Genomic DNA, 16078 nt, shown 5'->3' with positions numbered 1-16078 from the left:
ATTTTATAAGGACGCAAGTCATGTTGGATTAGGACTCACCCAAATGACCTCATTTTAACTGATTATATCCTGGAGTGACTATTTCTAAATAAGGTCACACTCTGAAGTACTGGGACTTAAGTATCCAACATATAAATTTGGGGGTGAGGGACACAATTTAACCCATAATATCCTCCCATTGGTGAAATACAAACAGAAACCAGAGTTCAAGGGAGTCCACTGACGCAGGCCATATGAGTCAGCCTCACAGGGCACAGAGCAGAGCAGAGAAGGATGAAATGTGGCCCTGGATGGGACAAATGGATGACACCTAGTATACTCACTTTCCATACTTGTCCAAGCCACGTTCAAGGCTCCAAATCGACTCCTAGGGACTCAAAACTAGGACTGAGAACCAAACCACTGAAACTCTCACCTCTACACCAATTCAGCCACCATGTCCTTAACCCCTTTTACTTACCAAATTCTGTGTCCTCTTCTCCATCTTCACTGAGTTATTATTACAGCCTCTACCAACTACCTCTGCCTCCAGTCTCTCTCCCTAAATCCAACCTGTGTGTTGCCTCCAGATTTATCTTCCCATTCATCTCACTCCTTGCTCACTCCTTACCTCTAAATCTTTAGTTTGGCTCTTCAGAACTGATCTCATTCTCTTGTACTACTTTGCTATGTGAGAATTAAAAGTGCTAATACAAGGCCAAGCACATAGTAAATACTCAGTATTTACAGAGGTATCTTTATTATTATCCCAACTAGACTGTTCCACCCCCTGAATATTACCTATATTTTATTCCCTCCATACCCTCTCCTTCAGGTCCTTCAGGTCCTTCAGGTGAGAGTTCCCTTATCGAAGCAGCTCATCGGGTATCCAGATACCTTGCTCTACCAATAGGCCATTGCCTGTCCTCTTCTATCTCCTCTGGCTCTTTTGCCTTCACCTTCAAAGATTCATAGGTAGGACTTCCCTGGAAGTCCAGTGAATAAGAACCCACCTGCCAATGCAGTTGACACTGATTCGATTCCTGGTCCAGGAAGATCCCACATGCCTCGAGGCAACTAAGCCTGTGCACCACAACTGCTGAGTCCAAGCACCCTAGAGACCCTGCTCTTTAGCAAGACTGCTCTTCAGCAAGAGAAGCCACCGCAATGAGAAGCTCAGGCGACCCAGCAAAGTGTAGCCTTCTCCACAACTAGAGAAAGCCCTCAGGCAACAGCAAAGACCCAGCATAGCCAAAAATAAAAATTTAAAATAAAAGATGCATAGGATCTTAGTGTTGGCATTCCCTCCAGCTCCCATGAACTGCCCTCTTTCTCACTGTCAAATTCCTTATACAAGTAGCCCATGCTTGCTGCCTCCATATTCTCCCCACCCTCCTTTCTGCAACCCCTTCCAAAGGAAACCCGAACACCCCCTCCCCTGATTCCTTTCTCTCCAAGGTCACCCATGATTTATTTCTCCATAGCCAACTCTGACCTGTTCTGTCATCACCCGACTATTTGGGATATTAGAATTCCTCCCACTTCCAGGTCCATGTCAGTACAATCTCCACTGGTTTCTGCCATTCCTCTTATTTTTTTATTTTTTAAATTAAAGGTCTTTTTTTAATGGTCTTTAAACAAATAATTTTATTTATTTAATTTTGGGGCTGTGGTGGGTCTTTGTTGCTGTGGGGCTTTTCTGTAGTTGCACAGAGAGGCTACTCTCTAGCTGCCATGCACAGGCTGCTCATTGTGGTACAGGCTCTAGGACACTGAGGCTTCAGTGCTGTGGCATGTGGGCTCAGTAGTTGCAGCTCCTGGCTTCTGGAGCACAGGGTCAGTAGTTGTGGTGCACAGGCTTGGTTGTTCCATGGTATGCGAGGTCTTCCTGCATCAGGGATCAAACCAGTGTCTCCTGCACTAGCAGGCTGATTCTTTACCACTGAGCCACCAAAGAAGCCCCGTCATTCCTTTACTTTTCAAGGTTCAAATTCCCTGAAGTTGTACCCTTATTTACCCTGTTGTTCTTTTCCTCTATGGTGACCCTTACTCCAGAAACTGCAAATTGCTGGCCATGCCTTGTCCTCAGAAATGTTTTGTTTGGCCCTCCCCTGAATAGAGACTCTCACTGACTCCACAATGCCTAGCAGATAAAAGTCCAAACTCCTTAGCTTAACATTTATGGCCCGGACCAGCTTGACTCCTTTTATGTCCTCTAGAATTCAGGGACTCCCCATTTCCAACCCTAGGACACATAAATCCTTGTTTTCCAAGGTAATTGGAAAGAGATAACATGAATGCTTCAAAATTAAATAACAATATTATTTGGGTGAAAACTCCAAAATTTTCTCTTGTCATCATCAGAATTGATTTTAGGCTAACGACTGATTTTTTTTTTCCCCCTAGTCTCTCTCTGGGACAGTGTAGAATATGGTTAAATTCTGAGGTTAGTTAGTTTGGCTCCACTAATTATTATTGGCTGTGTGCCTTTGGGCAAGGTTCTAACCTTTCCCTGACCTGGTTTCTTTCTTTCTTTCATTCTTTTTTGTTAAAAAAAAGGGAATAAAGTTTTTGCCTTATGGGATTAAGGATTACCTGCAGTAATGTACATAAACTCTTTAAACATCATAGTTAGCAGATGGTCAGTAAATGGTGCCCATTATCATTTTTATGATTGCTGCTGCTGCTAAGTCGCTTCAGTCGTGTCCGACTCTGTGGGACCCCATAGACGGCAGCCCACCAGGCTCCCCCGTCCCTGGGATTCTCCAGGCAAGAACACTGGAGTGGGGTGCCATTTCCTTCTCCAATGCATGAAAGTGAAAAGTGAAAGTGAAGTCGCTCAGTCGTGTCTGACTCTTAGCAACCCCATGGACTGCAGCCTACCAGGCTCCTCCGTCTATGGGACTTTCCAGGCAAGAGTACTGGAGTGGGTCGCCAGTGCCTTCTCCGTTATGATTGCTTCTTCACCTCTAAGTATATCATACAATTCACTGAAGTCACTGTTAGAGCACTCTATTGAACAGGAGTCAGATCTGGACTCCCACCAGCATGTGACCTCGCACAAATCCCTTCTGGGCTGCGGTCTCTTCATCTGTAAAATACGGGTGTGTTGCTGGGATGGGGAGATGCGCCATGCGCAGATTAGACTCGTGCATCTCTAAAAATCCTGACATCTCTTGAGCTCCATGGGGGTCAGCCCCAGTTTCCCTCACAGGGCTATCCAATCTTATCTCCCGGATAGGCAGGTCTGAATCCTTTTTTCTTGACCATAAGGAATTCACCCCTCTTTCAGCGTCATTTTCCTCGTTTCTAAAACAACAGCAAACAAAACAGTTATTGAAAACAAACACAGGCACTTCTACCTTCCTAGCAGTGTTCCCGCAAGCACTAAGCTAACAACAGACGCTCCGGCCTTCTCTCGTCTAAGTTTCTCAACTCCTGCAGCACCCCCACTCCCAACCCGCCTGCCTGCCTTCGGACCGGCTGGTCGGCCACTGCCTTACACTGCCTTCTCTAAACAGGCTTAAGTGCTTTAGTGCATTCCACCGAGTTCTGCACTTCGTATCATAAAAACGATCCTCAAGCATGAAGCGTGAAGGACGGGTGCGGGGAGACTGAAGAATGAATGAAACCAATAGGGGAAGGCAGCCAGCGCAGGCCCCGCCCCCAGACGCGCCCCCACCCCGCCCCGTTTCCCGGCACCTGGTGGCCTTTGCCTTTCTCCCATCCTTCAAATCCCGCACGCCTGCTGGACTCCCGTGAGATCAGGAGCTTCCCCCGGAAGACCCGCCCCTGTGCCGTGGAGGCCAATGGGCTAGGGCGACGGTTGCGACGGTTGGATTTTGAAGGAGCCAATGAGTGCTTGGAGCGGAGAGTTTAAGTCGTCCAAGTCCTCACTGCTAAAGCCGGTCTGGGATTGGAACCTGCTCTAAACTGACGGTGAGAGACGGCTGGACTGAGCGAACCGGTCTGGGCCCGCTGCCGAGGGTGCTGCGCCGGGAAGGGTGCGGCCAGGGTGGTCCTGACTGTAGTCGGCCGCCCCAGAACACGGTCGCCTCTCTTACTCTGGGGCTCAGCAGGCAGCCACTGCAAGGAACCTTCTCCCTCCAGACGTTCCCATGGCCCAGTTCGTGTTCGAGAGTGACTTGCACTCGCTGCTGCAGCTGGATACTCCCATCCCCAATGCACCGCCTGCGCGCTGGCAGCGCAAAGCGAAGGAAGCCGCGGGGCCGGCCCCCTCGCCTATGCGGGCAGCCAACCGATCTCACAGCGCCGGCAGGACCCCAGGCCGAACTCCCGGTCAGTAGGGTGCGGCGGGTCGCGGGGAGGGGAGGGCAAGGGCTTGAAGCAGCCTTCACGCCTCCTCCCCCTGAGCCGGGTCTGACAGTCTGGCTTCCCTCTCCCTGTCCCAGGCAAATCCAGCTCCAAGCTTCAGACCACTCCCAGCAAACCTGGCGGTGACCGCTATATCCCCCATCGCAATGCTTCCCAGATGGAGGTGGCTAGCTTCCTCCTGAGCAAGGAGAACCAGCCCGACAACAGTGAGACGCCCACCAAGAAGGTATGTGTCTCAGGGGACTTCTGGCAGGAAACTGGTCTGTGAAATCTAGATAATACCGCCACCTCATCCCCACCCTTATGTGCCAGGAACATCAGAAAGCATGGGCTTTGAATCTGAACGGTTTTGACATGGAGGAAGCCAAGATCCTTCGGCTCAGTGGAAAACCACAAAATGCCCCAGAGGGTAAGATGTCATTCTATCCCCAGGGCTCAGGGTGGATGAGATGGCTGTCTGCCTTTTCCACCTAGGATGGAGGGGAAGGAAGTGCTTATCTGGCCTTCCGGCTGAAGGCATGCAGAAGTGTCAATCCTCCCAGTGCCTAGACCCACTCTGTTGCCATAGGTTACCAGAACAGACTAAAAGTACTCTATAGCCAGAAGGCCACGCCGGGCTCCAGCAGGAAGACCTGTCGTTACATTCCTTCCCTGCCAGACCGCATCCTGGATGCCCCTGAAATCCGGAATGACTACTGTAAGTGCAGTCTTCTCCTTGTCCAGCGGATGGAGAAAGAGGGAGAGAGAGAGAGACAAGGCAAACAAGACAGCTCATGTCTTCCCTTCCCCCTCTGGCAGACCTGAACCTTGTGGACTGGAGCTCTGGGAATGTACTGGCTGTGGCTTTGGACAACAGTGTATACTTGTGGAGCGCTAGCACTGGTGACATTTTGCAGCTGCTGCAAATGGAGCAGCCTGGGGACTATATATCTTCTGTGGCCTGGATCAAAGAGGGCAACTACCTGGCTGTGGGCACCAGCAGTGCTGAGGTGCAGGTGAGATTTGTCCCAGTGCTGCAGCTCTGTTGTCCCCAGACCCAGGGGGCTTGCCCCGCAGGACGATGTTAATGCCAAGTCTCGATCCTCATGGTCTTCTCTCTCTGTAGCTATGGGATGTGCAACAGCAGAAACGGCTTCGAAACATGACCAGTCATTCTGCCCGAGTGGGCTCCCTCTGTTGGAATAGCTATATCCTGTCCAGGTCAGTGGCTTTGCTAATCTGTTACAAAATCAGATTTGGGCCCCCTCTCCCTGGACTGTGCACCTCTGAGCAGAAGCGGCTCTGGCCTGCCGCCTGTCCGGCATCGCTGCAGGGCCCGGGTCCCTTCTCTCCCGCAGTGGCTCCCGCTCCGGCCACATCCACCACCACGACGTTCGGGTAGCAGAACACCATGTGGCCACGCTGAGTGGCCACAGCCAGGAAGTGTGTGGGTTGCGCTGGGCCCCGGATGGACGGCATTTAGCCAGCGGCGGCAACGACAACCTGGTCAACGTGTGGCCTAGTGCTCCTGGAGAGGGCGGCTGGGTTCCTCTGCAGACCTTCACCCAGCATCAAGGGGCTGTCAAGGTGAGGGTGGGGCTGGGCCGGGCCTCTGCACTCTTACCCAGAAGAACCTGGGGACTGTTAAGAGGACATGGGATGGTGGAATTGGACTGAGTTAATTTGTGTGCCCAATAACTCCTTGTCTTGCTCTAGTACCTGCTGACTTCACCTTTATCCCACCTAGGCTGTAGCTTGGTGTCCCTGGCAGTCCAATGTCCTGGCAACTGGCGGGGGCACAAGTGATCGACACATTCGTATCTGGAACGTCTGCTCTGGGGCCTGTCTGAGTGCCGTGGATGCCCATTCCCAGGTAGTCTTCCTTATTCCAGCCTCACTCCCAGATGTGTTCTTATTCTGCATAGCTTTCCTGGGCAACCTCCTCCCCTCCAGTGGCTTCACTGATGCAATACTGGCATGATCTCCAAGCTCAGATGTCACCCTTGAATTCCAGACACACATTTTCAACAGTCCACAGCCAGCCTGTCGCTAACCCCACGTTCTATAAGGTGGCACCACACTAGTATGTCCCAAATTAAACTCATCGCTTCCCCTTGCCTCCCTGAAATGTGTGTTCCTCCTCTGCTATTTGAAGGGGATACTAAGAAATCAGAACAAGTAAGACTCTTTCATCTTTCTCACCTAGTCACCAAGATATATCAGTTTTCCCTCAGAGTATCATTCACATGTGTCCTCTCCCCTCGGCCTCATCCTTCTTCCTGTGGAGACTCACAGCACTGGTCTTTTATTGCCTCCAGCCTGTCCTCTGTACTGGTCTCGGTAGTCTGTTTCTGTCCTCAAAGCCCTGCAAGGGCTCCCAATTACCTACAGTGTATAATCCAAATGTTTTAGAATGATATTTGAGGCCCTAGCTCAAAGGTGGGTCTCCCTGCAAGCCCTGCAGCTTCCTCTCCTGACACCCCCCTGCCCAGTACATGCAGACTTTGCTTTATTCGAGCCTCAGGCTCTGGAGCCAGAGTTCAACTTAATTTGTATGTGAGCTTAGACAACTTACTGAACGTCCTTCCAGCTGATTCCTCATCTGTAAAATGGTTAATAGTTCTAACTCTCAGAAGGGTTTTGTAAGGACTAGTCATTCAAGTCTGAGTCTGGAGCCTCTGGCGGAGCGCCTACCACCACGGTGGACGCGGTTCCGATTTGAGTAGTGCCGGCTCTGTGTGTGTCATGCCCATGCCATCTCCTCTCCGCAGGTGTGCTCTATCCTCTGGTCTCCCCACTACAAGGAGCTCATCTCAGGCCATGGCTTTGCCCAGAACCAGCTGGTTATTTGGAAGTACCCAACCATGGCCAAGGTGGCTGAGCTGAAAGGTGAGTGCTAAGTGACACAAAAGGGCACATATTGTATGACTATTTGTATGAAATGTCCGGCAGAAGCAAATGCAGAGAGACAGGAAACGGATTAATGGTTGCCAGAGGCTGGGGGGAGAGAGTACTGAGGAGTAACTGTCTTTATGGAGTGATGAATTATCATTGTGATGGTTGCACAACTTTATGAATATACTAGAAACCAATGAATTGTATGCTTTAAAAGGATGAATTTTATAGTATGTGAATTATTAATTATCTCAATTAACTGTTACAAAAACTCTTAGAATTGGAGGGCTATAGGTACCTACCATCCTCTGTATTGCTCTCACTTTTTCCTCCTCACATCCCAGGTCACACAGCCCGGGTGCTCAGTCTGACCATGAGCCCAGATGGGGCTACAGTGGCATCTGCAGCAGCAGATGAGACCCTGCGTCTGTGGCGCTGCTTTGAGCTGGACCCTGCCCGGCGGCGGGAACGGGAGAAGGCCAGTGCGGCCAAGAGCAGCCTCATCCACCAAGGCATCCGCTGAGGACCAACTCCTCACAGTGTTCTGTGGGGTTTGTTTTTTGTTTTGTTTTTTACTTTTCTAATAAAGTCACGTCTCCCTCTCTTCTGGCATGACCTTTGTCCCAGCCAGCAGCCTTCCCAGAGGCTCCTCTCTACTGTGATCAGAGAGCTAGAAACATCCATTCTGTGGGCACCTTGACCATCCCTCCTGTTTGCAGACAGGCTGGCAGGCTTTGTACCCACCTCTTCCATTGACACATGTACACACACAGCCACCGTGTTTTCCTCTGTCACTTTTAATAAAGACATAAAGGAGTGAGCAGCCTCCACAGGCTGTATTCCCAGGCCCCCCCCAACCCTGACCTTTGGCCAAGAAGCTCCTACTTCAGTGTGGGGTGGAGAAGGGAGGAGCCTGGGTCCACAGTGACAGATTATTGCTGACCTCTTACAGTGTGAGGAAAAAGGCCACAAGACCCTGGTGGGGGCCAGCCCTGAGTGCTCCTCTCCCAAGTGTAAGGCAGGGAGGGGGAAGTAAGTGTCCAGCCCTTTCAGCCCCCGGCTCTGGAGTGGCCGAGGGCAATGAGGCCACATCCCTGGGGCTGGCCAGAAGTCAGGGAGGAACGGAAGCGGTGGTCTCTGTGTACCAGCTGTGGGGTGCAGAGAGCTGTCTGCTGTTCAGTCCTGACCACATAAACCCTGGTCACAGGTGTAGCTGGGGAGGACAATGACAGCTGCTGCCTAAGGTGCAGTCCTGAGGCACTTAGGTGGGCACCTAGCTAGCCCATGTTTCTCAGTTGGCCTTGACTTTGGTGGTACCTGGAACTCCGTTTTGCTGAAGCACACGGGGCAGCCGCTTGCCTTTAGTGTAAGACTGATACCAGAAGTTGGAGAAGAGCACAAAGAAGATGGTGCCGTACATCCAGATGAGGTGGATGATGACGGGGTACTGGTAGTTACAACTGGGCAGGAAGTAGTACTGGGAGATGTGCAGCGAGACCAGGACAAACTGGATCTGGGACCAAAAGGCATGGGTCAGAGGGCACAGGGAGAGAGGCCTGGAGGGCCAGGGGACAGGACAGTGAGTGGGGAGGGCTGGAGGCAAAGGGGAGGTAGACTGGATAAAGGTAGGGTCCAAACCAGAATGTCGGGGGGATGACTGGGGGTCAGGCTCGGGCCCCTCACCAGCTGGATGGCTGTCATGTGCTTTTTCCACCAAAGGTAGGGCTGAGCCACAGGCCCAAGGGCAGACAATCCATAGTACAGGTACATGATGACATGCACTGAGGAGTTTATCATGGCGTGGAAAGAGGCCATTCCTCCTGTGAGTGGACAACAGGGTCAGGAGAGTCAAGCCTCTGGGCCCCAGGACCTGTCCCTCTCCCAGTGGCCATCCCCACTCACCTGGGGCTATTTTCACCCCCCACCACCAGCTCCAGGGAAGCACTGAGTGGTGGAAGACATGTAGGAAGGTCACCTGCCCATCTTTCTTCCGGAGAACAAAGATCACCTGAGAGAAGTGTGGGGGGAAGGGGTTTCAAAGCCAAGGCCTCTCACATCTTTCTCCCCACACGTTCTCAAATCTCACGTAATTACTCACTGTGTCCATCAGCTCAATGAACTTGGAGAAGAGGAAGAGCCAGGCCACTCGAACCATCTGTAAGAAGTCAGGACATCCTTAGGACTGCCAAGAGCCTCTCTAAACGGGCCTATAAGACAGGGCACATCCAAAGTGCTCTTACCAGTGGTTGTTTGGGGCCTGGCCTCCACCACCACTTACCCTCAGTGCCTCCGGGTTGTTGGAAAAGTCCACTGGGTCACAGCGCCAGGTGTAGGAACTTAGCCAGCCAGACATCAGGAACTATGAAGAAGTGTGGATTAGAGAGCCAGACATCCCTCCCTCCCGCAAATCTCTTTTGTTCTCTAGACCAGCAGTCCCCAGTCATGACCTGGAGGTTGGGCACCCCTGCTGTAGATGGAGAAACAGAGCTGAGCCTCTCTGGAAAGAAGATGCCTGCTCTAGCCTGAGGGCCCACCCATTATCTTGGAGGAATAAAGCTGAGGCATCCCAGGGGCCTACCTCATAGACAATGTAGAGAGAAAGTGCCACCAGTGAGAAGTTGTAGACAACCATGAAGCCACGGAGCTGGAAGGGCTTCCGGTTGGCCATGATGCGAGGCCCCAGTGAGAGAACGAAGTATACATAGGTCAGGAGGATGGAGGTCATTAGCAGGGGGGACCCCATCAGAGGGTAGCCCTGGAGCCGGGGATCTATGAATAAGGGTAAAAAAAAGTAAGGAAGGGTCACAGAGTCTAAATGGTCCCCAACAGACATGAGGTCAGGTCACAAAGGGTCAAAGGGTCTGTAAGGAGGAAGGGCTAGTAGACAGCATCTCACCTGCATGCTTCATCATCTCCTGGTACAGGTTCACAACAGCCTCCATCCTGGCTAAGGGCTCTGGCGAGGTCAGGAGGAGAGGTGTCAGAGAGGGAGACTGTTCCCCCAACTGCCCGCCCCCCAATTTCACCCTTGACCCACAGACAGGACACAGACCAGACAGGACAGTTCCAGACACCTTGCCACAGAAAGGACAGAGCAGTGAGAGGAAGGAGTTGCTGGGGACCAGAGAGAGGAGGTGGCCATGGTGGGTGGGGGATCTGTTTCCCACACAGCCTGCATGCCTGGGGAGGGCTGTTCTGCCCTTCCTCTCCACACCTTCCTCCCTCTCCTAACACTCTGCTCCTCTCCAGGGATTTCTACTTTCTGACTTCCCCTCCCTTCTTCTTCCACAAGAGGACTCTCAATTTCTGGTTTCCTTCCAGAGAGGCTTACCTCCTACCACCAGGGAATTCATCTCCGGAACGAACCTCCTCTCCCTTCCTCACCAGTCTCTCACCTCTCCAGAGGTCCTCCCCTTCAATTTCTCTTGCCCCATTTCAGGATGCACAGCTCCCGGCATGGTCCCTCCTGTCCTCTCAGGAACTGTCCCTCCCTACTCTCCCCTGCCGAGACACTCCCTCAGGCTCTCCTCTGCCCTCCTGGGCTCTCACCTGCAGCCTCTCCTCTGTCTCAGATGCTCTCCTCTCACCCTTCCTTTCCAGAAGCCTGTCTCTTTGAGACTCCTGCCCTGGCGGCTCCACCTGTCTGACTAGATCTGGCAGCAGCCCCGCCCTCTGCCCACCTCCACAGCACAGCGTCCGAGGTGGAGGGTGGGTCCAGGTCACAGGTCAGTGCCTGGAGGACCCACCAGGATTGAGAAAGCCAAGTAAAGCGCAGGACTCACCACCCACCCAGCCACCCCGGACCAGTCACATGAACTCTAGGTTTTGAGACAAAAACCTGGACTCCAGCCCCAGGCCTAGCCTCAGCCCAAAGAGAATTGCTGAAAACCCATACCTGGGCATCCTCTTCTAAATGAGCCATAAATTCTCAGGCTGTCCTACTTCAGAATGGGTACCATCACCCCTCTCTCCCAGGGAGGGGCCGGGAGCCAGTGGCATGTGAGGAGGTGGGGAGTGGGAGAGGTCTCAGGAATCTTCCCCTCCCTCAAGGAGGGGTCATAATTGACTAGGCCCTCTCCCTCTCCGAGCCTGAAGGAATGTCGGGGGAGGGCTCGAAGGGACACAAAAGCCTTGGCCAGGAGGAGAGCCTGGGACTCCAGACAGATAGCCCTCAAGGGGCAAGGAACTCCGCAAACAGCCAGCACAGCAGGTGCTCTGTGAGCTGCCTTCACTTGGGTTGGCCAGGTTCCCTCCACCCAGAGAAGCAACCCTGCAGGTACTAAGTAAAGAACACAACTTCTGACAGTCACGGGGGCTGCACATACGTCTCACAGACGCTCCCCCAACCTCTACGCCCACCCACAACTGCGCCACCTCGGTCAAGCCCCCAGCCCTCCCATACACACAGCCCCTGCCACAGCTCTCCCTTCGCCCCTGCGACAACCGGCCAGTGGCAAGCACACGCACGCAGAGCCCACCTGCCTCCTGCCGGCTGCAACTGCCCTTGTCTGACACACCACCCGGACAAGTCTTCGTGGACTTTGACATGCACGGTCTCTAATACTCGGGCCTGCTCCTAGCTACGCGCACACTGGCAAACACACCTAAACACACATGCTCCTTCACAGGAGCCGCATTACCATGTGCAAGTGCTTGTGCTCACATGCAGGTTTCCTCTGGCGTCTGTGAGTCTCAGATGAGCGCGGTCACATACATAAACTCACACAGCCCACCTGCAGGTGAATGAAGCCAACATCACCCACACCGTGTGCTGACATAGACTTGCCCTGGGTCATGCACTCCCACAACTCTCTTCACCGATGGCAATCATCATTCATTCATTCACAGAGTTTTGCTGGCTGCTTATTCCAGGGTAGGGCCTGCCCAGAAGCATGTGCTCTAACACACAGCCCCTCCTCGACCCATGGGAGCTTGCCAGCTTGTTATCTCCCGGTCTCTCTCTGCCACCATCCCCAAGTTCACCTCCCCCACCTCACACACGCCGGCACCCTGGAGGCCAGGGGTGGCTCCAGGCTTCTGGAAGGCCCTCTCCCCAAGTTTCAGGAGAGTCTGGGTGTGTCCCCAGTAGGGAAACTCGGTCTGGTCCTTCCTTGCTTTAAGATGGATGGAAGGGAAAAGGAGACAGGCAAAGGGAGCAGCGGGGGGTGCAAAAGGGCGCCAAGGGGAGGGAGGAGTAAGAGACGGAGAGGGGCCAGAGTCAGAGGTGGTGGAGGAAGGCCCAGGTTCAAGCAAATGGGGGCCAGGCGCGATGGAGGCTGCTGGGGAGGCCCAGCCCCGGAGAGCTGGGACCTCCCACCCACTCTCCACAGGCACAGCCTCGCCCACAGCCTGGGCAGGGCAGGGCCGCGCTGGGCTGAGTGGCCCAGCGGGCAGGGGCCTGGGCACGTGGGAGCCCGCCCTGGGAGGTCCCGACTCACCAGTGGGGGGCCAGGCGGGCAGTCGTGGAGGGCTGGGATGGAGCAGGGCTGGAGAGGAGTCCCCAGGGCCAGCCTGCCTGCCACTTCCTCATCTGCTGGGCCGACTTTCTGTCACCAGAGGGGGAGAGGGCGGGCCGGGTAGGGGGCGCCCGCTGATTGGGCCTCTGGTCGAGGCAGGAGGGGCCGGCCAGCCCCGGCTCTGCTGGGCCCGCAGGGCGGAGGCAGGGGCGGGCCACTGGGCCCCTGGCAGGAAGCGCGCCTAGCCCCGGCTCCCCACCCCTTCCCGCCGCATCGCCTCCCGCCTCGGTCAGCTCGCGCGGCCTGGCCCTGGGCCCTTGCCCGCCCAGGCTGTACCCTGCGCCTTCCTAATGTTTAGCCCCGGCGTGGCCTCCTTCTGGACCCTCTGGGATTCGTCCACCAACACGACCAACACAGCTTCTGTTCGTAACCGATCCACCCCACCTGGGACCTTGGAGCAAGTTCCAGGGTCAGCCGTCCCCTCAGAGAGAGTGGGACCCGAGGGGTGGGCTGCAGGCAGCCTCTCTGTGGCCCAAGAGTGGACTCGGTCGGCGGGAAGGTCTCAGCCCAGGGAGCCGCTGTGTGGGGAGACCTTCCTTACCAGCCCATAAACTTGGGTGAGCCCAGCATTAGGAGTTGTTGAGACGATTGTGTGGACCGGAGGTGGGAGAATACAAGTAGCCCGGGGCAAGGGAAATTAATGAATCACTGGCTACGCTGGCCTCTTCAAGGTTGTGAAAGGAAAAGGGGGAAGTGAAGCCAGCTGTGGCTGAATGTTGAAGGCCAAATGGAGCAGTTTGGTTTATTCTGGAAGCAGAGGAGAAACCAAAGAGTTTTGAGGAGGCTACAATCAGACCTGTGTTAGTAAATATCCACGTTACTGACCACCTACCACGTGCAAGACGGGGTTAATTGCTGGTGGCACATCAATGAACAAGGCATATGCTGTCCCCACGTGGGGTTCACTGTCTAGCCAAATCACTTCACACTGGCAGCCAGTGAGAGAGGGTACCTGGTAGGCGGGCAGGTGAGAGAGCACCCTCACCCAAGAAGGTCTGGAAACTGACAGGGTTGGAAAAACAGACACTGGAGGTTTCCCTGAGACAGCTAGGCTCACTCTGCACACTTAGTTGTCTCTCTGGCTCCCTGCACCCTCCTCATGCCATACACTCACCAACTCTACAGAACCACTGGGGTTGAAGACTAGGTTTCAGCAAAATGAAATCTGTATCTCCAGCAGCTCCTGTAACAGTGCTTATAATGCGCCCAGTGACCCAGAGACTGCACAGGACTGTATGATGTTCATGTGGAATTCAGAGGAGGTGGCGGTTTGGGAGAAACAATGTGTTCATCAGTAGTGGAATGTATCTTTGTGGAGGGGCTTCCCTGGTGCTGCAGCAGTAAAGAACCTGCCTGCCAATGCAGGAGATTTGGATTCAATCCTTGGTCAGGAAAGATCTCCTGGAGAAGGAAATGGCAACCCACTCCAGTATTCCTGCCTGGGAAATCCCATGCACAGAGAAGCCTGGTGGGCTACAGTCCATGGGGTCGCAAGAGTCAGACATTTAGCCACTAAACAACAAGCTATGTGGAAGTTTAGTCTTAGAGTTAAGAGGTCAGAGCCAAAGTATAGTTCTGATCCAGCTCACAGAGTACCTACCCTTGAAAGGAAATGGCAAAAGAGTTCAGCTATTCAAAAGGCTCAGGCTACTTAGCATTGTACCTGAAGGGCTCTCTGATCTGGTCCTCAGCCTCCCCTCATTCTCCTGAGCCACATCCTATGGTTTAACTGTTCCCCAAGGAGATCAGCATCTTTCATATACCCCCACACCTCCAAGCCCTGTCTCCTAACTCAAGATAAAAGCAGCTTTTCCAGGCAATAAAGCAGTCCCTCCCTTTGCTTTCACAATCTTACTGCAATGCAATTATCTGCATACCCCCTCACTGTAGGTTTTTCTCAGCAAGGACCAATATTTTAGTCGTCTCTGTACCTCTAGTATCTGACCAGTGTTGGACTCATCTGCCTCTCCACAGTGTTTGCAGAGTATTAGAGTGAATGAGAAATGTGAGAAGGGGAAGAGAGATCGAGGGACCCAGAGTCAAGTGGGGAAGACAGTAAGAATTCAAAAGCTTTTCTACTTGCCTTGGGATGACAGTATCAGTTGAGTCAATAAATATTTATTGTGTTAGGTATACTTCAGTAGGCCTGGGGGTCACACCTAACTCCAAAGACCTGATTTTAAATCTCCAGTTAGTATTTATATGACTTAATGTTAAGTGCCTGAACCTCCAACAGCACCTGTCTCATTGGATTGTGAAGATTAAAGGAGATGACCCAGGTAAAGGACTCAGCACTGTTTCTACCTCGACATTTCATAGCCAAGGGGTGAAGCAAGAAGGTATATTCTTGTATGTCGATTAATGAGCATTCATTCAACAAATACTTCCTGAATAAACTGTGCAAAGCACTGTTTGGAGAGCACTATTGAGAGGTTTGAACTAAGTGTCCATCTAGAGACAAACAAAGCAGACTTATAAATGATGAAACAGTTCCTGAGGTTAAATATGGTAGAGATGTGTGTGTGGGTGCTGTGCTCAATTCTGTCCAACTCCTTCTGACCCCATGGACTGTCACTCGCCAGGCTCCTCTGTCCATGGAACTTTCCAGACAAAAAACTGGAGTGGGCTGCCCTTTCCTACTCCAGGAAATCTTCCCAACCCAGGCAATCTTCCCATCCCAGGAGTCAAACCCACATCTCTCGCATCTCTTGCCTTGGCAGGAGGATTCTTTCCCACTGTGCCACCTGGTAGAGAGAGAGATCTTCAACTATCCATTAGTCACCTGGACCACACCGGTATTAATGAATGACCACAGCGAGCCCTCAGTAAATGCCCAGTGACTACATGAACATGCCCATGTCCTTCAGTTCCTAGTCCTAGGAGAAAGCACCTTCAAATATCTGATATAGACCACCAACCCAGGTCCTACCAAATGGCATCTCCAAGGCACTGGGGTTCCTGGAAAATATTTACAGTCTAGAAAAGAAGACAGATAGATAAATTAACAGTTACAATAGCAAGTGGTGAGTTAAACCGAGAGGATTAAGAGAGCAGTGGAGGGGGGGGCACCTTACCCCAAGGAGGGGGTTAGTTCTTGAAGGCTTCACAGAAATGACACCAAAGCTGAGTGTTAAAGAAGACAGGGAAACATTTTCAGGCAGACGGAAGCGTGTGTGAAGGTATGGAAGCAGAAGATATGGCCAGCGTGGGGAGTTCTGGGGAGTCTCCAGTCCAGAGGGCGTATAGGAGTCAGTCATGAAGAGCTCTGTATGGCCTGGTATGAAGTCTGGATTTAGCTGTTTATCTTTTTTAGCCCTGGCTGCACACCAGAATCATCTGGAGAGTTTTAAAAATATCAGTGCCTGACTCTCACC

The 16078-nt window shown here is 52.7% G+C and overlaps 2 protein-coding genes across 10 annotated transcripts; one reads left to right on the top strand and one right to left on the bottom strand.

Annotated features, from left to right (window-relative positions):
* Positions 1 to 2373: 2373 nt before the first annotated feature.
* On the top strand, positions 2374 to 7792 carry CDC20 (cell division cycle 20). Its single transcript, XM_040231429.1, has 11 exons — positions 2374 to 3918; positions 4090 to 4278; positions 4392 to 4540; positions 4627 to 4723; positions 4883 to 5011; positions 5113 to 5309; positions 5420 to 5514; positions 5652 to 5880; positions 6041 to 6166; positions 7065 to 7182; positions 7533 to 7792. The coding sequence occupies exons 2-11, from the start codon at positions 4098 to 4100 to the stop codon at positions 7709 to 7711; spliced, it is 1500 nt and encodes a 499-aa protein (XP_040087363.1). The 5' UTR covers positions 2374 to 3918; positions 4090 to 4097; the 3' UTR covers positions 7712 to 7792.
* A 177-nt stretch (positions 7793 to 7969) lies between these two features.
* Positions 7970 to 14048, bottom strand: ELOVL1 (ELOVL fatty acid elongase 1). 9 transcript variants are annotated; one of them, XM_040231433.1, is made up of 10 exons: positions 13246 to 13299; positions 12627 to 12734; positions 11829 to 11921; positions 10085 to 10144; positions 9767 to 9957; positions 9467 to 9547; positions 9287 to 9343; positions 9091 to 9196; positions 8872 to 9008; positions 7973 to 8701 (listed from the first exon to the last, which is right to left on the bottom strand). In XM_040231433.1, exons 4-10 carry the CDS (start codon positions 10128 to 10130, stop codon positions 8480 to 8482), a joined length of 840 nt encoding a protein of 279 aa, XP_040087367.1. In that variant the 5' UTR covers positions 10131 to 10144; positions 11829 to 11921; positions 12627 to 12734; positions 13246 to 13299; the 3' UTR covers positions 7973 to 8479. The 9 variants fall into 9 exon arrangements, with proteins under 9 accessions (XP_040087364.1, XP_040087367.1, XP_040087365.1 ...); XM_040231431.1 differs by lacking the exon at positions 11829 to 11921 and having other exon boundaries at positions 13246 to 14048; XM_040231432.1 differs by lacking the exon at positions 13246 to 13299 and having other exon boundaries at positions 12627 to 12746.
* Between the last annotated feature and the right edge of the window lie 2030 nt (positions 14049 to 16078).

The sequence above is a fragment of the Oryx dammah genome, unplaced genomic scaffold (genome assembly GCF_014754425.2).
Source record: "Oryx dammah isolate SB20612 unplaced genomic scaffold, SCBI_Odam_1.1 HiC_scaffold_28, whole genome shotgun sequence".
NCBI lineage: Eukaryota > Metazoa > Chordata > Mammalia > Artiodactyla > Bovidae > Oryx > Oryx dammah.
The sequence above is the reverse complement of the archived record's forward strand: the minus strand, read 5'-3'. Positions and strand labels throughout refer to the sequence as shown.

Bases quoted from the DNA above. Each gene is read 5' to 3' on its own strand.
- CDC20 (XM_040231429.1), top strand. From the start codon at position 4,098: ATGGCCCAGTTCGTGTTCGAGAGTGACTTGCACTCGCTGCTGCAGCTG. The intron at 4,279-4,391 runs GTCAGTAGGGTG...TCCCTGTCCCAG, and splicing joins GACCCCAGGCCGAACTCCCG to GCAAATCCAGCTCCAAGCTT. The intron at 7,183-7,532 runs GTGAGTGCTAAG...CTCACATCCCAG, and splicing joins CAAGGTGGCTGAGCTGAAAG to GTCACACAGCCCGGGTGCTC.
- ELOVL1 (XM_040231431.1), bottom strand. From the start codon at position 10,130: ATGGAGGCTGTTGTGAACCTGTACCAGGAGATGATGAAGCATGCAG. The intron at 9,958-10,084 runs GTGAGATGCTGT...CCTTATTCATAG, and splicing joins GGAGATGATGAAGCATGCAG to ATCCCCGGCTCCAGGGCTAC. The intron at 9,009-9,090 runs GTGAGTGGGGAT...GTCCACTCACAG, and splicing joins GGGGGTGAAAATAGCCCCAG to GAGGAATGGCCTCTTTCCAC.